At 50.7% G+C, this 26,032-nt stretch overlaps 1 protein-coding gene across 1 annotated transcript; it reads right to left on the bottom strand.

Moving 5' to 3' along the window:
- Nucleotides 1-16,363: 16,363 nt before the first annotated feature.
- PCK1 (phosphoenolpyruvate carboxykinase 1) lies at nt 16,364-21,711 on the bottom strand. The gene is made up of 10 exons (XM_017536565.2): nt 21,594-21,711; nt 21,162-21,426; nt 20,541-20,722; nt 19,895-20,098; nt 19,578-19,765; nt 19,039-19,201; nt 18,409-18,633; nt 18,193-18,324; nt 17,672-17,767; nt 16,364-17,459 (listed from the first exon to the last, which is right to left on the bottom strand). Exons 2-10 carry the CDS (start codon nt 21,383-21,385, stop codon nt 17,005-17,007), a joined length of 1,869 nt encoding a protein of 622 aa, XP_017392054.1. The 5' UTR covers nt 21,386-21,426; nt 21,594-21,711; the 3' UTR covers nt 16,364-17,004.
- Between the last annotated feature and the right edge of the window lie 4,321 nt (nt 21,712-26,032).

A 26,032-nucleotide genomic window follows, 5' to 3' on the forward strand; every position in this document is an offset into this window, starting at 1 on the left:
GTGCCTCTCTGAGCCACAGTTTCTCAGCTCTGCAATGTGAGCAGCAGCTGTGCTCTCACTGGGTGGTGGGGTAGAAGTCTTGCTCACGAGAATGAGTGTCTCCATGAAGAAATGAGGCTAAGAGAGCATGAGAACCCTGCGCTGCACCAGTATGTCTCAGCCAGAGGAGATTTTGCCCACCAGGGGACATGTGCCAGTGTCTAGAGACATTGCTGGTTGTCACAGCTGGGGAGGGGACTGCTGCTGCTGACATCTAGTGGACAGAGACAGAGTGAAGCTGACCATTCTACAGGGCACAAAGCAGCCCCACATTAGACAAGCATGCAGCCCCTCATAGCAGCAGTGCCAGGGCAAGAAACCCCGCCCTCCATAGCCAGGAGGTAGACTGAGGCCACTCACCGGAAGCCCACTCCCCACTGTGTTCCCGAGCCCCCATCCCAGCACCCCCAGCCTGTGCCCTGGGCAATAGGATCTAGACGTCTGCTTTTTAAACAAACATCTGCAATGACTCAGACATCCACTGCAGTTTAAGGAGAGCTAAACTTCTTTGTGTTTATCAAGTGCCAGGCACGTAGTAGCCACCACCCACCTCCCAAACCAAAATCCATTACAAGTTTAAAGTACAGCTGTTATTTTTACAGCATTGCTTAGAAATGGCTTGCAATCTCTAATTTGCTAAATTGATGTGTATATTGACTAAATAAATATTCGGCATGAAGCCTGAGTCCCCCTCCACACTTATTAATCCTCAGGAAATGGAAACACAAGACACAAAATGAGCTTTTGCTCAGAGCTGCAGACAGGAATACATTATGTTGTTTTTCAGGCGTTCGGGGACTTGACTCTGCAGCAGAGACGGCCCAATCACCAGCCTCCAAGTTTTCCATGACGCACGCCTCTGCCCAGGAGACGTGCCTGTGTTGCTAAGCTTCTCTCTCGGACTTTAGAAGTCTAGGGAAAGAAACTTTTACTTCAACAGGGAGAATTTGAGGTGACTGTTTTTTGGGGAGTTGATTTGAGGGGTTGACGGAAGACAGCAATATTTGTACATAGAAATCAGGGCTGCTGGCGGGACCTGCAGAGAGCAGACCCTGGGGCAGGTCCCTTTCTTCAACAACTGGGGCTATCAGTGCTCTTGGCTCTGGGGAGAGAAGGCAGGGCCACCTGGCTGGGTGGGGGGCACCATGTCTGCTCCGGATGGAAGAGCATACAAAGGGACTACAGTTCATGGGACAAGATTTGCTCTAGGCTGTCCCTCCTGCAGTGGCTTTGACCTCTGGGACGTTGATGAGTCCTGTGGGCTGCTCTTGTACCAGGATGGACAGGGGCTCCAGATACTAGGGGGAACTCAGTGGTGCTGGCCACATCTCTCCTCTGTTGACTTCTAAAGCCGCCCGATCCCACGGAACACTTGTCTGTGGTGGGGGCTAATGGCAGTGAAGCAATATGACCCTGACTTAGGGAAGAAGTTCATGTAGCGCTGGAAAATGGGGAAACGTTCTCCAGAAGAGGAAGAGGCACTTTGTCCTACCGAGGGAGAGTGAATCCCAAGGGAGTCTGGCATTTCATATCTTCTAGTCTCTGCCCAAAGCCAGACCAGAGCTTCCTTCCCAGGCAAGATGTCAGGCCACTCAGGAGGAGAGGATGATTCTACAGGCTTGAGATAAAGCCAGGTCTCCTCTCTGCCCCTAACCAGTGGCATGACCCTGGGCAGTTCCAGTGACCTTGCTGAGCCTCAGTTTCCTGGTCTGGAGGATGAGGTTCGCAATGGGAACCCTGGTGACTGTGGCCAGCTCCTCGCCCACAGGAAGCTCATACTGTCAGAGGCAGTGGCCATTCCTTCTACCTGGACACAGCTACCAACAGAAAGGACTGGAGAACAGGGTCCAGGCAGAAGGAGTAGCCAGGACAAAAGTCCTGGGTGGGACCTGACCCTAGGCAGTAGACCAGAGCATGATTAGCAGGTAGGATGGTGGCCTGGGATGGCGGCCGAGAGGTTGCCAGGTTCAGATGACACTGGACCTCGTGACCACCAGGAGGCGTGTGCATTGCATCCTGAGAGCAGTGGGCAGCCATGGGAGGGTTCTGAAAAAGGCAGTTCTGAGTCCCAGCCTCGGCAGCCCTGGGAACATGCAGCAGCCTGGTGGTGGAGCAGGGGCAGATCCTGGGGACTCGGCTCCTGAACTCAGCCACAAAGATAAGCTGTCTTCCCCAAGGGCTCATGAGAGGACAGCAAAGGCTGTGTCCCAGGACTATTGGAGACTTGGTGAATTGAGCAAAGGATTGGCGGGGGGTCTCCCAGTAAGATGCCACTGCATTCACCTGAACAGGTGTCATAAACACGACCAGCAAGGATGAGGACGAAGCACCAGAACTCCCGTCCACTGCTGGCAGGAATGCAAAGAGGCACAGTCACTTGCAAATCTGTCTGGAAGTTCCTTAAGATGGTAAACCTATGTCTGCCATGGGACCGAGACCTTCCACTCACAGCTGTCTACCCAAGAGAAAGCACCCAGAAAAACCCATGCAGGAATCCACAGCAGCCTTGCTCAGAACAGGCAAAAGTGGAAAAGCCCAGGTGGTCATGAAGAGAGGAATGGCCCGTACCATGGTGGCAGACCCTCGCCATGGGGAACGGCACAGCAGAGCAGGACAGGGAACTGCTCCCAGCTCAGCCATGCAGAGGAAACTGAGGGAAACACACAGATGAGTCCACATCCTTCACGGAAGTCCGCATGCTCCAATGAGAGAAAGGAGAGCAGCGGCTGCATGGGGCTCTGGATGTGGGGCTTAGCAGGGAAGAGCACGAGGGAACTTTCTGGGGTGATGATAGTGTGTTCTAGACCTTGATCTGGGTGGTGATTATACACAAGTGTCCAAACTTCCACGTTCCACTTAAGACCGGTGCATTTCACTGTAAGTAAATGATGCCTCAATAAAACATAATCCTTCACGTAGGGTCCGCTTTTGGGTCTGGGGTCCTTGATCTGCTCTCCTCCCCTCCTGAGCTGCCCAGCTTTCCCAGGCAGATGCAGAAGTTCTGAGCAACTGTGGTGCCTCACTCCGTGGCCGAGGGCTTCTGAGGCCACCGCGCCTGCCTGCCTACCCACATCCATCTTGTTACTGTCGGAGCCAGGGAATTGCTCCCGAGGCGGAATCTTGAATATTCATCTGATTTACGGCCCGCTGCCGACAGCTTTATGAATCCGCCCACCAATACGGGCAGCCGGTCATCAATCTTCCCTGGAGATTGTGCTTCTGCCAGTAACTCATGAATTAAAGAGGCCCCCGGCGGCCCCCACGCCTGCCTCCCCTCACAAGTTGGAGCGTCGTGATGGAAGGAGGACCTGACCAGAAGTCAGAACATTATTGCCTTGCCACCGCGGCGGCTCTGATGACCTTGGGTGACTCTCTCAGTCTGTCTGTGGAAGGAAGAGAAACCCAGGAGCCTTCAGATCTGCCTCCTCCCAGCCCTAAGCCTCAGTTTCCCCATCTGTAGAGAAGCAGGGTGCAGCACCACCTCCCTCTGCTTATCTGGGCCGGGGGGCTGAGGCAGGACAGACTGCCAGCTTGTATGAACGTGGGATGCCTGCCACTGTTGTTATTATTGTCTGACTTGGAGGTGTTGGAAGGGACAACAAAGATGGTCGTGCTCACAGCTAATTCCCCGTGGTTTTCTCATTAACAGCGTGGGAATGAAGACAGCATTTCCCCCGGGGGGCTTTCAGGGGAGCCCATGGGAGGGGGCTCAGCACAGCCCCTGGCACCTGGGGTGAAGTCCAGCAGGAGTAAATATTCTGATTTTCCTCCAGGAAGGAGCAGATGGGGCAGGCTTTAGCTCTGGGCTTGGGAAGCAGCTCCGAAGTGTTTCCAGAGCCAAGTCCTGGGCAGGTCCTCCTGGAAAAAAACCCTAGCAGCACTCCTGGCACTGCGCCTGGCTTTCCCGTGAGTCCCCCAGCCCCTGCCGTGGACACGACACTCAGCAGATACCCCCAGGCTGCGCAAGCCTGTGCCCAACCGTTAGACACTGGTAACATCTGCAAACAGTTGGTGGTCAGCAGATGGAGAGAGCACTGGAGGTGGCACCCCTGGGCTCAGACACACGAGTTCAAATCCCTTAGGATTTGTGTCGCTTAGGATTCCAGTGACCTTGGCTATCTTGGTCCCCTAAGACTGGTGAGCAGGGCACTGGGGTGATGGCTGCCTTAGAAAGTAGTCCAGGTTTGGAGAGTCAGCCTGTTGAAATACCTTCTCCACTGGTACACAGGAGCCCTTGGGGGGGTCAACTCCAATGGGTGTCATCAGGCATCATGCTGGGTGCCAGAGTCAAGGGAGGTAAGGACAAAACAGCTCCTGATCCTCAGGGGTTCACTTAACACATGTTCATCAGATGGATGACAAACAGTCTTAATACCTGTCCTGGGTTTTGCCTGTGAAAAGGGTTGTGAGGGACATGTGGAGTGGAACCCCCTCCCCAGGGACCGGCTCCTACCTGTCCCTCTGAAAGGGGGCAGCCTCTCCCGGGACTGCGGTTTGCAGCAGCAGTGGAGGAGCTGCCAGACCTCAGGGTGCCCTTCCCGGGGCTGAATGACAGCAGATCGATCCCTGTCCCTCCCGGCCCCTCAGCCTCCTGCGGTGTGCGGCTGCAGCACTTCCGCCAGAACCAGTGGCACTCCTTTGCCCAACAAACTTTTCCCTGCAGAACTGCAGTACACACAGGAGATGATTATTGCAGGAAGCCCACATTTGCTGAGTGCCGAGAGTATCAAAGCACTTGACGTACACCCCTTCTCTGAGTCCTCTCAACTCTGTAAGTAGGAAGTGGGTGTTGAAGCACAGAGAGGTTAAGTGACTCACTCAGGGTCACACAGCTCAGAAGTGACTGGCTGACAGTGGAGCCCACTCACTCACCCCGAGGCCCAGGACAGTCTGGCTCTGCCTGCTGCATGCTGATATCAGGGTTCAAGATGAGACTTCTCTCCCTGAAACTCACTGTATGATCTGGGGAGAGTTACTCTGCCACTATGAACCTCAGTCTCCTCTGCAAAATGAGAAGACTAAGACCTGCCCACAGTTGGGATGTTGACTGAATTGACTATGAGGAAGCACCTGAAGCCCCAGCACAGCTGGGCCATGGGGTGCTCAGCTGCACACCCCTCCCCCTCCCCACCCCTCTGATGTGAACCTGGACTCCCTGCATGGGGACTCAGAGCCAGAAGGAAGGAGGCCAAAGCTTACTGGAGGAAAGGCCTCAGCTTCTGGGAACAGCACTTCCCAGGGGGGCCCGGTTTCTGATCCATGGACTTTTCACCTTGGCACCAGCAACCTGACCACGCTGGCAGTGTTTGCCCCGTGGGAAGGGGAAAGGCCTACATATGAGCAGATGGGTGTGCTACAGCAGGAGGTCAGATCCAGGGTAGCTGGACTTGGGTCACTGAGAGCCCCTGGCCACTGGAGCCTGAGACACAGGTCTCTTTCCCAGTGCTTCAGCCAAGCTCTCTGTCCCCACGCTCCCTCACAGCTTGTTCTCCAGGACCAAACATGAAGAGATCGATGATGATAAAACCCACTGCCCCCACCCTAGGAATCTGCACCCATGGTGTAGACAAGAGTTAAAATCCAAGCTCTCCCCTCTGCTAGCTGTAAGAACCTCTCTGCTGCCTCATTTCTGGAATGGGAATAATAACCCAAGTCACATTGTTGAGGGAAGGATCTAAAGAGATTATGCCTGGAAAGTCCTTGACATACCTTATCTCTCAGTGAGTGGAAGATGTTGTCACTCTAATTATGGGTGCTTAGGAAATGTTTACGTTCTTCATGGATGGGTAGGGGATGAACTGATAGATAGTCAGAAGGAGAATAGATGATGAATAGATGGATGCGTAGGTGGGTGGATGCTCAGATAGGAACATGGAGGTAGGTGGACAGATGGATAGTAGCCAGGTACTCATCCAGTATCCACCTGTCTATTGCCATCCGCTCATTCACCCCTCCCATTATTCATCCATCCACCCACCCATCCTTCCATTCATTGATATGCCCATCCATCCAGCTGTGTATATGAGGAGAGTGGGTAGATGGATGAACAGGTCAACAGATGGATGGATGAGTGGATAAACAAATACATGAGTGGATGGCTGGCTTGGTGGGTGGATAGATGTTCAGATGGACAGTTAGATGAATGAACAGATGGAGAGATAGATGAATGAACAGATGGATTGCTGGATGGCTGGGACCACAAACGAAATGCTAAATTGCCTCCTTCCCAAAGGTGGCAGAAAACAATTGCTCAGGCTCTCTCCTGATACCACGTACGTTCACCTGGCGGCAGGGGGCCAGAACACTGCAGCCTTCGCAATCTGCTCGTTAACTGACTCATGGAGCCTTCACCTATTCGAAACTAACAGGGCAGCAGAGTGACATTTCAGATTTCCTTTCCTTGGCCTTTCACTGAGCATGGCTTACAGCTATTTGCCGGCCTGCCTTCTCCTCCAAAGGTGCCTTCAGGACCCCCACATGCAGTAACGGATGCAGCTTCCCCAGAGCTAAGGGGGTTGTGTGCCCTAAAAGTTGGGGGCTCCTTCCCTTTAGCTGCCTTGTCACGTTCTCTCTGCAGCGGCGCCACCAATTATTTAATTACCTTCAGTTAGGGGCTTAATTTATAACATGGTGGCAAGGAAGTATTGGAGAGTTTCCTTGGCAACCCAAGTTTTTTAACATAAGATTCTCCATGTTTTACCAGCCACTTCTCATCTAATTTCCTCCCTGAAAATTAGCTTGGAACTTTTCAGATACTGGAAATTTTAGCTTAACAGCAAGGTAGCACTTACATCTGAAACCACCAAAGACCTCGACATCTCCCCTGCCAGAGGCGAGACCCTGGGAAGGTGTTTGGTATCCTCTGTCCCTTTGTTCCAAAATGGCCTTTATGAAATGGCCATGGGGAGAACTTTTCTGAGCTCTGAACCATCAGTCAAACTCTTGACAACAGCCTGCTTTCTAGACTTGTGTTGTTCAAGTTCCTTGTTGGCTGGAGTTTTAGCCACAAGCACTTGATTGACGGCAGACTCCAGAACAGCCAGGGGGTTGGGGCCTGTACTCCACGGCATCTCTGGCCCCCATATCCCCAGGTTAAGAAGAACAGCACTGGTCACCACCCCCAATGCAGACGGCATGCAATACCAGAGGCAGTTCTTGGACAAGGCAACTCTCCCTGGGAGCTCACTCATCACCAACAAGCTTCTCTACCTCCCTGTCTAACGAAATCAACCCCTGCTCAGTTACATGGCCTGGCTTTTCATAATGTGCCCTAGCATGGGAGGGGGCCATGCTACCTTTCTTCTCTTCCCACTTTCACACCCTTTAATCCCACCAAACCACTCATCCATCCCTTCAACCTCCAGCCATCTACAAAGCAGGTGCCTCTCTACTCACCCTCTGTTCATTCTCCAACCACTCTACCTCCATTGGCCCAATCCTCACTCGTCTCCCATAATCCACTGGAATGCCCACACTCCCAGTTTTATCTTGACTTTCCAAATATGACGTTATTTTACAACACTACTCAAACACTGCTTCCTCTGAGGAGCTTTTCCTTGTGCTCCTTCTCCTTCCTCTGAAACTTTGAAACAACCTGTCTGCACCTCTCAGGGCACACGGCTTTTCTCTTATGTCCAGGTGAAGTTATCTGTATCCTGAAGGCACGTGGAAAACCCGGGTAGGACTAATTCAAACTCTGGCTCTCACAGATGGGGAGCTGTGTCCTCAGTGATGAGGTGAAAGGATGAGCTGAGGGTGGATGCAGGGTTAATGATCAATGGGCTGGATGGAGATCAGATGAGCAACTTAGTGGAGGTTGATCGACCATTAGATGGATGTACAGATGGATGACAAGCATCGAGAGGCATAGATAGTTGGAGAACATGAGAATGAATAATTAAATGAAGGCTAAAGGGCTGGAACAATGAATAGAAGGATGGATGGATGGATGGATGAATCACATGAATAGAAGGATGGAGGGATGAATGGATGGATGGAAGAATGGATGGATGGGCAGACAAATGGGTGGATAGATGGTTGGTTGGATGGATGCATGGATGGATCAATGTGTAGAAGAATGGTTGGATGGACTGATAGAAAGATGGATGAAGAGATGAAAGGAAGGAAGGAAGGAGGGAAGGAAGGAAGGGAGGGGAATGCAAATGCACCTTCCCTCACTGCCACTGCCACTGCCCAGGCAGCATTGCAAAGTCTGAGGGGATGGGACAGGAGACTGACCATCAGGCACTTCTGAACAGGGCAGAATACTAACCTAGATTCTCCTTACTCAGAGAAAATATTACTCCTTATACTTTGAGGCTTGAAGTTTTTCAGTGACCCTGGGAAAAGGACAGGGCCTCCTGTGGGACCAATTCATTAAGAAAGACAGTCCTGATCAGCTCATCTAAGCACTTGGGCTGACTCTACGTGCCAGGCAGTTGGAGGATGTTCGATAACTATTCATTGGAAAGTGACAGATTGATCTTGAAGACTTGCCATTCTAGGGAAGCATCAGCCAGCTGGGGACAGCACACAAATGTCACTCCTCAGAGCACATTCTCTCATGCTCAGCAACAGGAAAAGTTGACCCTGCTTTTACCAGCAGACTTGAATCAGCAGTTGCTCTCCACACTTACACAGTGACTGTAACCCCCGTGTCAGAGGGGCCTCAGGGAACAGTACTTCGCTGATAGAACCAATACCCATGGTACAAGGAGGTTCACTCACTTTTGCCACATCTCAGGACAGGACACGGAGGGCATGAGGTTGCATCAAGTGGACCCACAGAAAGTTGAGTTATATATAACCAGTTCCTGGGAGTCAGTTTGTCCACGAAGCCAGGAAGACCCAGGAGACAGAGAACACCAGTTCCCACAGCCTAAGTTGCTGGGGAGTTAAGTGACACAGAGAGTCTGTTCTATACCAAGTTAGAGGACATCTGGATCCAGTCCCTTTCCAGGAGGGAAACTCTCACTAGGAGCTGATCACAGAAAAACTCCAAGGCCGAAGGAAGGTGGAAACACCTTCACCTTTCTTCCTGCGTCCCCATCCCAGCCTGCAAGGCTTGACTCAGAACAGCTGTGTGGTCTGTCATCTGGGCTGAGAGCAGGGATGCCATCCACATGGCCCCAGGACGGAGCAGCAGGTTTCATTGTGCATTGTTATCACAGGTGGTTTTAGGGATTCAGGTTCCCAAACGCTGCATCTAAAAGACCCACCAAAGACAAATTCACTTCTGCCTTAGCTGTAAAGTGTTTAGCTAAGTGTTGGGCACATAATACATGTTTAATAAATAACCATTATTAGGAGAGGGTGAGATGGGGGAAATCGGACAGATCAGAATTTAATTCTGCCATGCTGATTTATTGTGCTTCTGCCCAAGGAAAAAAGAGAAAAAGAGTAACTTCAACTTTCTCTCTCCCTCTCTCTTTAAGGCTGACTTTGCGGCAGCGTCCTCCTGTCCCCTTTGCTTGCAGCCTGTTGAAAAAAATAAAAAGAAAAACCCAATCCGGCATGCTTGGCTGAGCCCCCACCCCTCCTGCCCACAGTTCCCTCCAACTTGATGTTTAATTTCCCTGGGTCGAGAAGAAGCATTCTGATGATCCGAGTTAATTCAAAATGTAAATTTCATCTCCTATCGGCTAATGGCTCTGAGCTCCACTTTACATAACAGGGGAGCAGCTGCTGAGTGAGTCACCAGCCCCCCCAGTTCCCTTGTCTCTGTCCTTAATGGTGATGAACCCTTGCTGAGGCTTCAAACAGACAGCCACAGCCTCTGCACCCATAGAGGCCAGACCTGAGTTCACCTCTGTGGGCAGAGTGTTCTATTAACCAGGGGAGGTCAGGAGCAGCGGGCTAATGCCAACCCCAGGAGCTGTGCTCAGCCCAGAAGGCTCCGACTGGGCTAGACCAGTCTCCCAGGGCCAGTCTTGGGCAGCCCAGGCTGGTGTGTCCGCTCACCTAGATTTGGGAGCCTTGGCCTTAGCAAAGAATTTCACAAGCTCTTCCAGCTTCCTCTGAGTGCAGGGAGCTGTCTTCGCCCATCCCTGAAAAGTAGCCTTGAATCCTCCAAGAGTTGGCAGCTGGCATGGCAGCTGGTCTTCCAGATGCTGGCTTCCCTGGGAGGAGGGTCCTTATGCTGCCCTCTGGGCCATAGAACGGGTCCCCTCTCATCTCCCTCGAAGCCAGGGGCTTCTCATCAAGACAGATCATATCTTGAGGTCTGTGCTAAAAAGTTCACACATGCCCCTGAAGACACAACAAGCAGCTGCAGATCGGGGGATTCCAGCTGCAGATCGGGGGATTCCAGCTGCAGATCAGGGGATTCCAGCTGACCTTTGTGGCCTGCGGACAAGACAGGCTTTGGGCCTGAATGGAGTGGCCCTCGGGGTACGCCTCTGAGTCTACACCTCCTGTTCCCCACTGCCCTTTCCCAGGTCTCGGGACTGGAAAAACTCAGCAGTAGGAGGGGATAAATGGTGTCATCAAGTGGGGCAAACAGGGGAGTGGGAGGTGTCCCCAGTTTTCAGGTCTGCTGCTACGCTACAATGAACTCCTTGGGGTGGAATGGTTCCCATCATGACTTCATGAAGTCAGCCACACTCATTGCCTCGTCACTATCCCCACGCGTGGACCTGGGCTCACTAAATCCCAGTTCTAAAGGTCCCACCAAAGAACCATGTGACTCCAACCTCACGGAAGAGAAGGCTTCCAGGGACCAAGGCAGAGTGCTCAGTGTACAGCTGGGGAGCTAGGCTCAGAGAGGAAGGAGCTCTCCGCAGGCCACACCACAAGCTTAGTGGCTGTAGTGAATACTTCCATTCCAGAGATTCCTGCTGCTAGGGAGAGGGCACAAGGAATGGGACCTTCCCGCCATATTGGAGCCTCTGGGTGCAGGGCCCCTGCCCTGTGCCTAGACCCTCCCCTATGCAGAGACACGAGCCAAACCCTCCCTGCATTTGCCTGAGCAGTTGGTGTGGGTTTTCTGACAGGCCGGCAGGGCTGGGAGGGGAGGGGTTCTTGGTCTCCTGACTCAATGCCAGTGGGGTCAGCCTAGAAACTGAGGCTCCCGGTGGCTCCCACTCTCCCACCTGCCAGCCAAGTGACTTCTGCAGGTCTTTGCCCCCGTGGCCTCAGTTTCTCATCCAGTTGCTGCTGACATGACTTTTACGGTGCTCGTGGTAGTTTCAGGAGGATCACTGGCCTGGCATTAAATGACATCACATCCATAACGAGAAAGTCCATCCCTTTTCCATTTGTTAAATTCTCCAGATTCAAAGGAGAGGGTCTCAGTGGGGGCACATACCTCTTCCTTCCTCAGCTCCCTCTTCAACAAGGTGAATGCAGGCCTCTAATGCAGAGCCTTTGGTATATTTCGTTTTAGTTATATTTATTCTTTTACTTACAACTTTATGGAGCTATAATTTACATATCATAAAACTTGCCCATTTCAAATGCACACTTCAGTGGTTTCTTATATATTCACAGGATTTCAGAAACTCTAGTACAGTCTAACTCTGGAATATTTTCGTCACCCCCAAAACACCCTGCAACTGTCAGGGGTCAGCTGTCCCTTCCCATTGCCTCCTCCCCTGACCCCCAGCAACCCTCATCTACTTTCTGTCCCTACAGGCGTCCCTGCTCCAGACATTTCGTATCAATGGACTCGTGCGACACAGTTGTCTGGTGTGGCAGCCTCTTTCCCTTAGCATTGTGTTTCCGTAGTTACCTTAGCAAGGAACGCTGCTTTGGGATCCCCTTGGGATCGAAAGTCTTTTTAAGCAAATTTCTTTCAATCTACTAATATTTCTCCACTTGAGCAAATGAGTCATTGGCTCAAGTTACCAGCCGTCCATGGAAGGTGGCATGTGCATTGGACATTTGGAAGGCAGCCTCACTCCTCTGGGAGGATCTGTGAGGCCCCACGCAGGTGATCCTCTGATTCTGGGACCTTTCAGCACCCTCTGTCTCCATAGGCAGCCTCTCCCCAAGTTCCTTTCTTCGTTCTCCCTGTGAAGAGACAGGAAAAGCCTCTGCAAACAGTCAGTGCTCTAGCGAGCTCTGAGGGGCAGCTGGACCCTGGGGCCTCCTCTGCCGTGGTTATGTCCAGGAAGCAGCATCAACAACGAGTTTAATTATGCAATTAGAGTCATTTTCCCGGGCTGAACAAATATTTACAGCATATTTTGCTGCAAATTGCCTCGCCTGGAGAGGAGTTCTGCCATTCAGGCTGGTGAACATTCGCACATTTACATATCACATTACCAGGGGGCTCCGCCGACAGGCTCTGAGGTGGCCCAGGCTGCGTGGGCCCAGCGCCCCCAGGAATAAGAGTTCAATGCAAAGACGCAAGCAGGTGTCAACAAGGCAAATGTATTCTTGGTCCCGCTACAGTGCTACTGTGGGCCCAATGACGTCCGCTGCGCCTCTGCGGCAGCCCCAAATCCCAGCTCTGCGGCATCAGAAAAACCTCTGAGTTTTGTTCTGGAGCTAAGAGAGGGCCCAGATGGTGGAGAGAACATGGTGCGTGGAAACAGTTCCGTAACAATGTGCCCTGCACCCATCCGACGCCGGCCACTCTTCCTGTAATCTGCCCAGGAGTCCTGGGAGCGGGGCCCTCACAAGCGCCTGTGTTTTGAACCCCTCTCAAGGGGGCCCCCACTGTGCTGAGCTTCCTGTGTGTGGAAGAGCAGAAAAACTCCAGCAAAACTTCAGGAAAGCAGAAACAAATCACCTGCTTGACACCCCATCTGAAATTCATCTCTGTCTCAAACCCCCATTTCATCCTCTGGAAGAAACTTGATCTTAGATCATTGGGGTAAAGTCAGTTCATTCAGGGTTTTCTCAATTTGGGGGCACCCCCTGCCTCCGCCAAGCTCACCTTTTTTGCAGCAAAGTTCTGAGCAGTTCGTGTAGCCTGAATGACATGGTGAAAACAGGAATGAGGCTGGTGCAGTCCCCAACCATCCAACCCAGGACCCAGCTGCTACTGTTACCATGGTATTCTTAACAGTTTTTTTCTAAGCACAGATGTGCAAATACTCGATACACTTTCATTATCTACCTTTACAGAGGAAGCAGTAGCAAATATTGCCTGTCAATATCCTATCTTTTACAGAATCATTTTAAATGGCTGCCTGGTTGTCTGTTCTCGAAGTGACTACAATTTCTATTGTTGGGCATTTAGGTTGGTTCTTAATTTTTGGCGGTGGTAAACGACTCCATGGCGAGCATCCTTGCAACTCAATCTGTGCAGACTTTCATGATTTTCCCCTTACAACACATTTCTTAAAGGTAGAACTTCTCCTGGACCAAACTGAGCCTGTTACTAAAATGTTTGAAAAAACTCTGAGCATCAGAAAAACCTCTGAGCTTTGTTCTGGAGCTCAGAGGGTGAAGGTGACTCCCTACATGGATGGGCTCGCCACACAGGAGAAAAAATGCTTCTGATATTCCTGATGGACTTTGCTCTCCAGCTCCTTTTTCTGAAATACACAGTGGAAGTAGGAGCTGTGGAGGCTCTACAGAGGGCAGATTTCCACTCCTGAGCTACAGCCGGTCATCGGTGGGACAGCTGTCGTGGGAGGGAGCAAACTCCCATACCTGATGTGGCTCCAACCCTGAAAAGGTGGAGTGAAGGGAAAACTAGAACAATCGGCCCCTGCCAGGCCCCGCTGTGTGCCAAGTCCCTGGCTGGCATCACCTCATTGGAGCTTCTCAACAACCCCCTGGAGACAGTAGTCATCTGGCCCATTTTACAGTTGAGGAAACTGAGGCTCAGTGTTTCGGGCAGTTGCCTAAGGGCACACTTCCAGGGAGAAGCAGGGCTGTGACTCACACACAGACCCTCCGACTGCAGATTCAGCACTGTGCTGGGCTAGTTTATTTCACCCTTATCGGGGTCTACCAGAGGCATTATTACCCCACTGGCACAGAGGAGCTAGAAGGCCCCGCTGGCCAGCAGCAGAGCTGTGATATGTTCCAGGTTACCAGTGTTTGCTGCCCCCAGGGAAGGAAAAAGGACAGAAGGTAGGAAGCAGGCAGCCAACACTTTCCCAAAGATGAACTCACTGGGGCTGTTGCAGCAACTGCTGACGGAGAGGGCAAAGCAGAGGCTGGTGCACTGGCTTGATGCCCTCTGGAAGGGCTGCAGGTCAAGAGAGCTCGGTAGGTTCTTAAAGCCAAACCGTGCACTCCGGAAGGTGCATGCTGTTGGCACCCAGAGGGCCGAGTGTGCAGCCCAGGGGGCTCGAGGCTAGGGTGGGCCCCAGGGGAGAAGAGGAGAAGGGAGAGAACCCTGTGACTCCTGACTCCCAACTGTTCCCAGACCCACCCAGCCACCGCACCCCACCTGCCTACCTGCCAGCGCCCCCTAAATGCCTTGACTGGGAGTGAGGGCAGGTTTGTTGTCCTGCTTCCATATTTGTTGTGTAACTATTGTTTTCTGGTCTTTAACCCAGACTCCAACACAGCTTCCTGGAGGTCAGGGGGCAGCTCTTACACTGGGTTCCAGCAGAGGACGTCAGTCCCACTGTTGGTTTTGGAGTCACGTGGTCCGGCGGCAGGTCAGGAATCAGGAGACTGGTCTTTCCATCTCACTCCGACCGTATTTTCAATGATGAAATGAGCCACTCATCCTCTGTGAGCTTCCTGCAAGTGGCCTTAGCTTATATACCTTGCATCATCTGAAGGCACAACAACAGAACATTGAAGAATAAGGTCACAGTGTCCTGTTTTTTATAGACAGGGCTCCCAGCACAGAAACCAGAATTTGGAGACAGATGGCGCACTCAGGAGGCATGGTTTGGGGAAACTGAGTCAGGAGCCAATGACACGTGTTGAGTCCTTTTGGTCCCCTGAAAACTCTTATGCTGTGTACATAAGTCACCTCCCCTAGGTTGTCCCCCAGGCTTGCAGTGGCTGCTGGAAAATGGTCCGACATGAGGCTGCTTGGCAGGTGGGTGATGCTGTGCAGGAGGGGAAGGAATTCGGAGACGGCCAGTTTCTTTGCCTGCCAAGGGAGTAGAGACTACTGATGGCCCATAATGGGACAGTGGGCAAGATGCACATTTTAACAAGCTGTATCCTGGTGGCCCCTCTCAGGAGTCCGAGGAGCTGCCCAAAGGCCCCCAAGGGGTGGGAAAATGGAGGCCAGGTGGCCTGCACTCTGGACTGCCTCCCCAGCCTCGGGTGGACTGCCTTGGGCTCTGTCTCCTTTAGACGAGGGACTCTGAGTCAAGTGCATGTCAGGAACATGTTCTGCGGTGAAAAGGAGAAACACGTTTGAATATTGCTGATTTAAACGAATACAGTAGATAGCATTTAATTCAGTAAGTGGTTTTTCCCCATCGGTGGTTTTGATATTAGAACAAGCCAGTGTGTCTGGAGCCAGGTAAGACTCTCAGCTCCTTAAAGGGGAAGGAAATCCTGGCAATTTCTCAGCCCCGATGGATGCTCCTGGCCTCAGTTTCCTCACCTGTAAAATTGGGGTGATCTCGGCTTTACCTTCCATGTGGAGCCATTGTAAGGAGCAAAGGAAGTGAGGAAAAGATGCATGTTTTCCAGGTGAGGAGACTGGAGGGGCGGAGCGTGGCATGAAAACAAGCCTGCCCACTGGGGTGTGGGAGGGTGAAGCCAATGTCACAGCCTACGCCCAGGAAGGAAACTGTGACTTGAAAATAATGGTGTTTATACAGAATGAATCTGTGATATAAAGTTTATGGTTTGTTTGGACTGTTCTGGAATACCCAATAAACACTGGGAGCAGAGGGGAGCAGGTGAGAGCTCAAGGCAAAGCTAGGGGCCGAACCACCCGCCTCTCTTCTTGGGTAGCCCATGGTGTTGGCATTGATGCCCAGGATACAGAAGGCGCTCAATTAATGCTTGCTCGGCCCAGATCCTGCTGGCTTTTCCTTCTCAAGAACTCTTGTCTTCCCTTTCTCTCCCACAGGGATGACAGTTGAGAAAACTGTCCACGGTGTAATTTTTGTGGAAGCCCGAGCCCCCTCCAGACCCAAATTATCAAAAAGCATTAAACCTCCCCAGTCCGGGCACAGAAGCCTCACCACCTAAGGGTTTGTAGAATTGTTAAAGGATGCCAACTAGTGACTTCAGCGAATTCAGAAAACCCTAACCACAATTCCCTACCTCATACTCCCCGTCCGCTCCTTCCTTCCCCCTGGGACCGGGCAACGCAACCCCTCTTCAAGTATGATTCTGAATGTCCCCACTTCTTGGAGAGGAGGTAGGATTTAGATCACAAGATATTTAATCAGAGTTCTCTCTTCTTGGTAACTCAGGTAAGAAAACCCAAGCAAAGCAAATCCATCTTTTCTATAAAACTTTATTTTGTGATTTTTTTCCCCAAGAAGTAGTAAGGGGGAAATATTGCAATTATGTAAAGGTAAGGAACAACGGTGTATAAAAATAATTTAAACATACATATTAATAACAAAGCAACATTTCTTTCAAGCAAAACTAGTATGTCATCTTGCCCAAGATTTTTCCAAAGTTATTAAATATATTTTCGATAATAGTACATACAAATACACATACACAAATATACCACACAGACACATGTGCACACACATACAAACACTCATATATGTACACAGCTCAAGTTTTCTTTTTTTTTTTGGTGTGCATTCTCACTAATCCACATAGCTAAGGTGAAAAAACACTAAAAAGATAAAATTCCTGGGTAACCTTCAATTTCAACAAACTATGCATTGGATGTGAATTTCTGGAGGTGTGCTAAGATTTCCCTTCCCAATTTCATTAGCGACTAGCCTGTGTTCTGTGGTTCTTATCCCTGAAAAAAATCAAAGTGTGCCTTTCAGATCTGCTCATGGTGTGGTGATGATTATTATGGTGGTGTCAATTTCACAAACTTGCCCTCTCTTGCTCCTACTGCACTTTGTAGATGGGAAAGGGGATGATTTTAAAGGTAAAGTGCTCAGGTTCTGATTACATCTGGCTTATTCTTTGCTTCAAGGCGAGAATCTCTCTCTCGATTTCACAGGGGAGATCCGCATTGACTTGCTCCTCCAGATACTTCTCGATGTCTTCCACCTCCTTCTCCCAGAACTCCTTGGAGACGCTGAAGAGCTCCATCGTGTTGACGTGCCCCAGTCCTTTCAGGTTCAGGGCATCCTCCTTGGGGATGTAGCCTATGGGCGTGAGCTTGGCGCCGGCTTTCCCGTCCACTCGGTTGAACATCCACTCCAGCACCCTGGCGTTCTCTCCAAAGCCTGGCCAGAGGAATTTGCCTTCCTTGTCCTTCCGGAACCAGTTGACATGGAAGATCTTGGGCAGCTTGGCTGCTGGGTGCTGGGCCATGCTAAGCCAGTGGGCCAGATATTCACCAAAGTTATAGCCAAAGAAGGGCCGCATGGCAAAGGGGTCGTGCATGATGATTTTGCCTGTAAAACAGAGAGGGAGGGTCCATTGGTAAATGATGCTCTCCTAGGCAAGACGGACGGACCCCATTTATTCTTGACACCAGCATGATTTGTTCTCCTCTCTCTCTCTCCCCACATACAGACACAGAGAAGGAGAGAGATATAAGAGTGATGAAGAGGGCTCTAATCCCACTACCTGTAATCTGTGGTTTCAAATTAGGACTTCAATTTACCTTTATGCTCTGCAGCTGCTGTGGCCTCTGATCTCATGGCTGCCCCTACAAAGACTCCATGCTGCCAGCTGAGAGCTTCATAGACTAGAGGGACACCTTTAGCAAGAAAAAAATAGAAAAGTTCCCTAGAGGCTTTGATATTCAGCCTCCACAAGCAGCGGTGTTATTTCACAACATGGAAAGACACAGCAAGACAACAACATCAGAATAGAGCTAGTTTTGCATTCACCAAGCTAAAGTGCAGAAAACTGCTAAGTCAAAGTTACAGGACTGAGGCCACAAAGTCAAAAGTAAAATTTGATCAAGCTACAGTAGATCAAGGATTCAGAAAGGTTCTAGGTGACCAGAAGGGTTGGCTCTGCATTTGAGCTTGCCAATTATTCTGGCTTTTTGGAAAGGAAGCTCAAGAAAGGAAGCCCCTGAGCACCCTCTGACAAGGTCATGGAAAAAGAAAGATTTCACAGATGCCCTTCTGTACCCAGCACATCCGTGTTCCCAGCTTAAATGAAGGAGAGCCTCACCAGCAGGTCTGCGGCCTCCAAAGATGATGCCTTCAATGGGAACGCCTTCCGGAGACTCCCAGGCAGCATCAATGATGGGGCACTGGCTGGCAGGGGTGCAGAACCTCGAGTTAGGGTGGGCACAAGGTTCTCCTATAAGACAGAGAAAGTCCCATGAGTGCCTGGCTCAAACAGGCGATCCCCGCTGGCCCAGCGAGGCCTCTGGCGGGGACTCACCATCCTTTGGGCTCCACTCCTTATTCTTCCAGGAAGTGATGGTGACGCCTGGAGCTAGCTGCTCATCAATACCTTCCCAGTAAACGCCCCCGTCGCTGGTCTCAGCCACATTAGTGAAGATGGTGTTCTTCTGGATGGTCTTGATGGCATTGGGGTTGGTCTTCACAGAGGTCCCAGGAGCGACACCAAAAAAGCCATTTTCTGGGTTGATAGCCCTTAAATTACCTGGAGAGTTTCAAACCAGAGAAGCAGTGGTGAACAGCAAACACTCTTCAATCCTGCCGGACTAATTTCTGTGCCAGCTTCTCAGATCTTTTTTTCCCTCCCTAGAATATACATTTATCTCTTTTCGTCTTAGCATCATATGCAACTTTGAGACATTTACAACTCTTGCTTCCTCCACAATTTTCCACCAATACCATCTAAACAAATTTATGTATGTAAACAAACAGCAACATATGGCCCTATTTCAATCCAGATTGAATATTAAATTGAAGAATTCTTACAGAATACAGAATACTAAGGCTTTGCCAGCTCTGAACTAACAGAATTTAAAAATCCAAACACTGGATTGAGGAGACTGTGGCATGTTTTGAAGGCCAACAATTCACTTGAGTCCAACTGACTCACCTTGCGCGTCAAACTTCATCCACGCAATATCGTCCCCCACGCACTCAACCTTCCACCCGGGGAGGCTGGGGTTCATCATGGCCAGGTTGGTCTTCCCGCAGGCGCTGGGAAATGCAGCTGCCAGGTACTTCTTCTTGCCCTCCGGGTTGGTTATACCCAGGATCTGTTGGGGACAAGATTCTTTATTAAGATCTTTGTTTGCTTCTCCCTGAGGTTGGTACTTCAGCTCACAGGTGGGAATGTAGGTCCTCAAGATCTATTTCTTCAGGTATCAGTGCAAACAAACATTTCCAAAATCATGAAGCCCAAAGGATCTCTATAGTCCCCTGGTGCTTGGGGGCCTTCAAAAGTGACTTATGCAGGTGCACTGGCCTTTACTGGTGGGGTTTCCCGATCTGTCCGAGAACCTGCATGCTCAGAGACGTGTGCTGGGTCTTGCTGGACAGGAACTGTGATGCTGTTTGTTTCTGCCACCCTCCCACCCCCCTGCCCACCTCCCAAGCCTCTCATGTGCACATCAGGGCTTCCTGCAGACTCACCAGCATGTGCTCTGCCAGCCAGCCTTCCTCTTTGGCTAGCCGGCTGGCCATCCTGAGAGCAAAGCACTTCTTCCCGAGCAGCGAGTTCCCGCCGTACCCACTTCCGAAGGAGATGATCTCTCTGCGATCGGGCAGGTGCGCGATGAGCGTCAGCTCCGGGTTGCAGGCCCAGTTATTGACCAAAGGCTCTGTGAACAAGGACCCCTCCCACATCAGTGCGCCAGGGCCCTGCTTGGGGGTCCCCGAGGCACCCGCGGCGGGGGGGGGTTCAGCTTTCTCTTTTATTTTGACTTTCTATTCTGAAATAATACACTTACTTTTTAAAGGCAGAGGGCACCCCACAGAATGGAGGCATTTAACAAACTCCCCATCGCCCAGTGCTTCCAGGACAGGCGTGCCCATCCGCGTCATGATCCGCATGCTGGCCACCACGTAGGGTGAATCCGTCAGCTCAATACCGATCTTTGACAGAGGCGAGCCCAGCGGCCCCATGCTGAATGGGATGACGTACATGGTGCGACCTACAGGGTGCGTGGGTGGGAACTGGTGACAAATGACTTTGGACTACAAACACAACCAGCATTCTTTTCCCACATAGACCCATTTGCTGGGTCTCCCACCAACGCCACCACGCCCTGCTGGTCACCAGCCCCCCTGGGTTAGAAGAGGCCACTGGAGAGTGAACAGCCTGTTGAAATTAAAGAGTTTTCATAAATGTGCAATTGGGTCCCACCAAGCTGTTTTAAACCCACGTGCATGGAAATAGTTTTCATGTTCATATAAGACAGTCTGTAAAAGCAGAACAGGGATGTGCATTTTCAATACATTGCCAATTTCATGTATGGAACTCAAAGACATCTGAGGTGGTGGGAGGTTCCATTGCTGTTTGAATTACCGTTAGGATAGATGAAATAAGAAAAGGTTCTCTGCTATTTTACCCAATCAAATAAATGTTCCACTCACCTTTCATGCACCCTGGGAATCTGGCATTGAATGCTTTTTCAAAATCCTCCTCTGACATCCAGCGACCGAGTTGGCTGAGGCCAGTTTTGGGGATGGGCACTGTGTCTCTTTGCTCTTGGGTGATGATAACCGTCTTGCTTTCGATCCTGGCCACATCCCTGGGGTCAGTGAGAGCTAACCAGCTGCAAAAATCACAGGCTTCCTTTCAGCCCAGCACCACTGGCAATGGACCATCCCCTTCAGTACCGCTGTTTTCCATGCATAGCAGGGTGCTGAGCGGGCTGACAACGGTGCATCGATGTGAACACACAGACCAGCTAAGACATGGCCAGGTGGACATGAACTCAACTAGCAGCTGGTCTGTAGCAGAGGGGCTGTCTTTTGTTTTTATCAGGAATCTAGTTGGTGGAGCTTCTGTGCACACCACCTCATTTAAGGCCTGGGCTGCTCTACCAATGTCACAAAATTCAAGTCTGTATGGTTCTGACCATTGCCTGCCTTCACATTTCAAGAGCCGGAAACTCCCAAGAGGCCTTCATTCACCTTTCTCCACCAACTCCCAGGAGACGCAGGGGAGCCCTGCCTGCGGGGGGCTGGGCAGGCGGCCGGGGCCAAGCTTACCAGTTGTCGTACTTCTTCAGCCGCCTGAGGGTGCCCTGCTCCTCCATGTAGCGCAGAAGCTGCGCATTCTCCTCCTCGGAGCCATCGCAGATGTGGATGCGATCAGGCTGACACAGCTCAGCGTTGTTCTCGATAAATTCCCTCACCGCCTGGGGCAGGCTGTCCAGGGTGCCCTGGACAACTTTGGCCGCGATGTCCAGGCCGTTTTGCAGCTGAGGAGGCATTTCTGCAGAGTGCTGCTAAGGGGCGCCAATGTCAAAGTCACCTGAAATAGAAAACACAGGCGTCCTGGACAAAAGCAACAGACACTTCAGACACACTTGACGGCCTTTCGCCGGGGCTGGTCATTGCCAATTAATAGTTATTGCTCTCAGGAAATAAATTAGCTCATCTTTGGAATTTTTATAAATATAAATGCAAAGATCTACTTACCTTTCTTCTCTTTGGACAATCTCGAAGGGAGATCCACAGGTTTCTTTCCGGGTTCTTCCCGCCAGCAGGTTTGTGTTCCCCGTGGGAAGGCGGTGCTTGGTGGCAGAACCTTCCAGCTTTAAATACTATGGATAAGACCAGCCCTGCCCCTTGGCTACACCCAGGGAGGCTCGCCACTGATGTCAGGGAGCAGGCCTCTGGATCATGGCCAGGGTCAGTTATGCTTTGGGCCAACTCACTGCAACACACCCCAGAGAGATAATCATTGAACAGATAGTTGTTAATGAATGCCGGCAGACCTTGGGCCCTCAACCACCCATAGTGAGTTTTGATACAACTTCCAATGGACTAAACTTTGACCCATTTTACTGCTGATGCAAAACATACCACCCTTTTCTTAGTAGGCAGGTGGAGTCAAGGACAAGGCTGGTCAGGGCACCTACTGGACTTCAAGGGTGACTGGCAGCACATTTTGTGTGCCAAGAGCTGCTGGTTGGCAAAGTACCATAGCTATACGAAGTCGCCCCACAGTGAAAGTTCACAGTCAAAGTTCATGGGAAGGATGCATCCTGACTTGGGTGTATATGTGGCTTATTGGCAACGATTGGAAACACCTAAGCTATCGGGGGCACATCACTGCATTGCGTCTCTGCTGTGTGCCCCCACCGCCCCAGATGTAAACCCCACGAGGGCAGGGATTTCTCCCTGTTTTGTTCATTTTTCTATCTACAGTGCTTGTCACAGAGTAGGCACGGAATGCGCACATGCTGAGCACTGTTCTAAGAGCTTGGCATCATTGCTATAAACAACCCCTGTACAGATGGAGAAACTGAGGCAGAGATTGTGTAGCTACTCCCAGCTGGCTTGTGAGTGGCAGAGTGAGGATTTGAACATAAGCAGGTTGGGCCCTGGAGCACCACGTCCCCCCCCCCCGCCCCGGTGAGGTACCACCACCTTTCCGGAACCTTCCCTGTGTCCTCCAGGGAGTTCTGGACTGAGTGCAGTTACTCCTGGAGTCCACTAGACACTGTTCACTTCCCTGGCAAGTCTTACCGTTTTGGGAGTGGAGGGGGCTTGGCAGTTTTACTAGATTATATGCTTAAGCAATGAAACCTTTATAACAGTTATAAAGAATTTGCTTTGCAAGCCATCAGACCTTCAGTCCAATTTAATGAACTATGGAAGCTGCTTGCTGGAGTTTAGAGAAAATGGGGTAAAAAGTCAAAAGAAAAAGGCTGTGCCCCGACTCCCCACAGCCAGCCCACACTTCCATGGGAACCTCCCTACCTAAGATGAGGTCAGGTAGAGACTTGGCCCATCTCTCCAATGGGGTGTGGGATGATCCCTGAGAAACTCCCAGGCCTGGGCTTAGGAGGAGCTGCCTTGGCAAATGCAAGGCACTGTGAATGGCAGCTTCCAACCAAACTCACTTAGAGGACCCCCCCACGGGGGCTTCGGTCTCACTGTGTTGGGCATGTACACATCACCAAGTTCTACCAAAATTATCCACCCATTGCTATGCTTCCTTTATTCAGATTTTATTCAACCAGTTGGGTCTTTCAGGGTAAATATAACATGAGGTGCTTTTTGTTTCATTTGAAGTTATTTTCCCTTTAGGTCACTGGCATTCATTATTAGCGGTGCTGTCATCCATACGTAAGTTTGCGTTGTGTCTAAACCTAGCAGTCACATGACACTCAGTAGCTGATGGCACTTCCTTAGCATCTGATTGACATCAGTGAATTAGCCATTCCGACTCACAACCACAGCTCCGTGACACACTCATCACTCCCAGCGAGGCTCATCCCACCAAATTGGCAGAAAGTCCCATTTTGCTGATAAAACTGTAACAGGTTTGAGTCCCTGGAAGAGCATGTAGATTGAAAACAAAAATGAGAAAACAGAACGTATTTGGAGTTTGAAATGCTACCCATCCATTCAAGGTGCTGATGTTCTGAGTCTTCTGGGAGAGAAACACTAGCTCAATTAAAACATCATGTCAGTGCGTTAACCACCAACCTTCATCTGATCCTTTCATTACTCACATTTATGGGGTGGAAGGACCGTATGATTGCCCTGCAACTGTCCCTTGTCCAAATGTTAAAAAGCAAACATTGGGTTACACACTTGCCTCAAAGGACAGAGTTCTCTGGAAGAAAAACATGATAAAGTAGAGGGTTTTGAGGATACACAGGCAAAAGTCTGGGTGCAGTTGCCTTAGGCTTTGGTGGATGATGACCTAGGGCCCCCATCTTTCCCTGTCCTTAGAGACTCCCTGCCCCAACGGGGCCTCATTGACTACAGTTTCAAGGGGCTGGCCGGAGGTATGGGTCTTCCCCATCTGACCATCAGCTTATTTGTAAGTAAGCCTCAGAACTAAGTACTATCTGTTGGTTTCAACAGGGTCCTAAAGAAGCAGTTGAACAGCCACCCTGCTGGTGGGATCTCTGAGGACCCCCAGTGAACCCCCCGAGTGGACTTTGCAGTGTGTACTCGGTGGGTGGGGCGTGGAGGTGATTCACACTGCCTGTGAGTTTCGTTAGTTGTTTCTGGGGCAGACGCCTTGGAGACCTCCTAGGTTTTGGGGGGCTCCTTAGGCTCAGATTTTCTTAGGTCCAAGGCTGCTCTTCTTTGGAAAAACATATAAAAAGTTGAGCCCAGATGCAAAACTGCTCTGGGGAAAGGAGGAGAAAGAAAGACCAGACACTAAAAAAGTTTCACACTAAAAGGGACCTCCTCCCCGCGCTCTCCTTCCTCCCCGCTCCTTCTTTCCTTCCTGAGCCCTCCTTCCTCCCCGCGCCTTCCTGGGGCCACTCCATGCTTTGTTGTTGCTCGGGGATTGCGATCGCTTTCCCCACACAAGCTGTATCCTGATACAAGATAATCAGATGGATTTTAAAAGGTAAAGAGAAGTTTTGCATCCAATTTGCTGAAATCTCATATTCTCTAAGAAGCCTCAGCTCAGACGTTTATTAAATGGCTGCTATGTCTCCAGCACTGGGAATAAGAATCTTGATAATACCGGGCATTCTCTGCATGCCAGAAATGGGATGCATTCCACAGTTTTCTCTGATGTATGTACCTTTATTGTCTTTCCCATTTTGTAGGTGAGGAAACTGAGGATCGAGAAAGGAATCATACTCAAATTCCTTCAGCAGTGAATGGGCAGCTACTATTGACAGATATGTCCTCAAACTGAGAGCCCTTTCCTTCTCTATACCCCCAGAGCCTAGTCATCATGCACGTGCTGAGCACCTACTGTGTACTGATTCCAGGGTCCACTTCATAGACTCATGAGCATGTCTCACTCTTAGAAGGGGGCCCTTCTCTTGGGGTTTCATGCTCTGTGTTTACTGTGTTGAAATTCGTAGTGATTCTAAATGTGTGTTTCGTCTATATTTGAAGGGATGATGGGGCATGTGGTGTGGCTCTTCTGCAGTTCTGCCTCCCTCAGCCTTTCTGCTTCCTTAGGATGGAGCCTCAGCTGTCCACTCCCCTGTCCCTTCCCGCTCAGTGACCACTGCTGCCCTTCACCCTGACAAGGGTCTGGGCACAAGCGCAGGGAGGTCAGGTCAAGGTTCTGCGCTCACGAGGGTTTGTACTGTTTCCCAGGAGTATCCCCCTGCTCGAGGGAGTGCAACATCAAACAGCCAATGCAAAATGCCACAACAGATAGATCATGGAAGAGAGGGACGTGGGTTTTTGTCCTTTTTGGATAAGGGGCACCACATTTTTATTTTGCACGTGATCCCACAAGTTATGGAGCTGTCCTGCATAAGAAACAATTTCCTCAAAGACATAAGATGGAGTTGGGGAACCCCCCCCCAACCCTGATGCTAGAATATTTGTTTTATCATCAGACCCACATGATGGTCCAATGAAAGAAGTTGTGCATGACCACGCGCCACATGGACAGCTCTGGTGGGAGAGCCAGGGCTACTGTTTGCTGTCTAAATCATGAGCAATACCGACAGCAGACATTGGCTCAGAGCTTTGCAGTTAGTGAGAACCTTCCTTGAGGTGCTCTCATATGGCCTCTGCAGGAGGGGCCCAGACAGTCATGGCCAACCTAAGGATGCAAGGGAGTTCCAAATACCAGTCCTCTGGGTCCTCCAGGCCAGGGTGTGCCTGCCACCACGCTTGGCCTATAAAGTATGTGTTAAGGAAGAAGTGGCTGTTGGCAGGACCACCTCTTAGGTATCATTTTGCACCTGTGAGGGACTGTAGCCTAATTTCTCCTACCAGGCTACCATTAAGCGTTCTGGAAAAGTGGGTGAACTAGACTTTGAAGAGCCTGTAGAATACCATGCAAGACAGCAGAAAACGTGGACAGGGACAGCCAAGATGCAGCAGGGGTGGCCAAGGGAGGTGGGTGTGGGGAATATCTGTGTTCCAGGTGAGCAGTAGAAAGCAAAGCCATTACCTGGGTGGGGTCTTAC

This window comes from Cebus imitator, unplaced genomic scaffold, assembly GCF_001604975.1.
Source record: "Cebus imitator isolate Cc_AM_T3 unplaced genomic scaffold, Cebus_imitator-1.0 Scaffold99, whole genome shotgun sequence".
Lineage (NCBI taxonomy): Eukaryota > Metazoa > Chordata > Mammalia > Primates > Cebidae > Cebus > Cebus imitator.

Bases quoted from the DNA above. Each gene is read 5' to 3' on its own strand.
- PCK1 (XM_017536565.2), bottom strand. From the start codon at position 21,385: ATGCCTCCTCAGCTGCAAAACGGCCTGGACATCGCGGCCAAAGTTGTC. The intron at 20,099-20,540 runs GTGAGTGGAACA...CGCACCCTGTAG, and splicing joins ATTCCCAGGGTGCATGAAAG to GTCGCACCATGTACGTCATC. The intron at 19,202-19,577 runs GTGAGTCTGCAG...TGTCCCCAACAG, and splicing joins GGCTGGCAGAGCACATGCTG to ATCCTGGGTATAACCAACCC.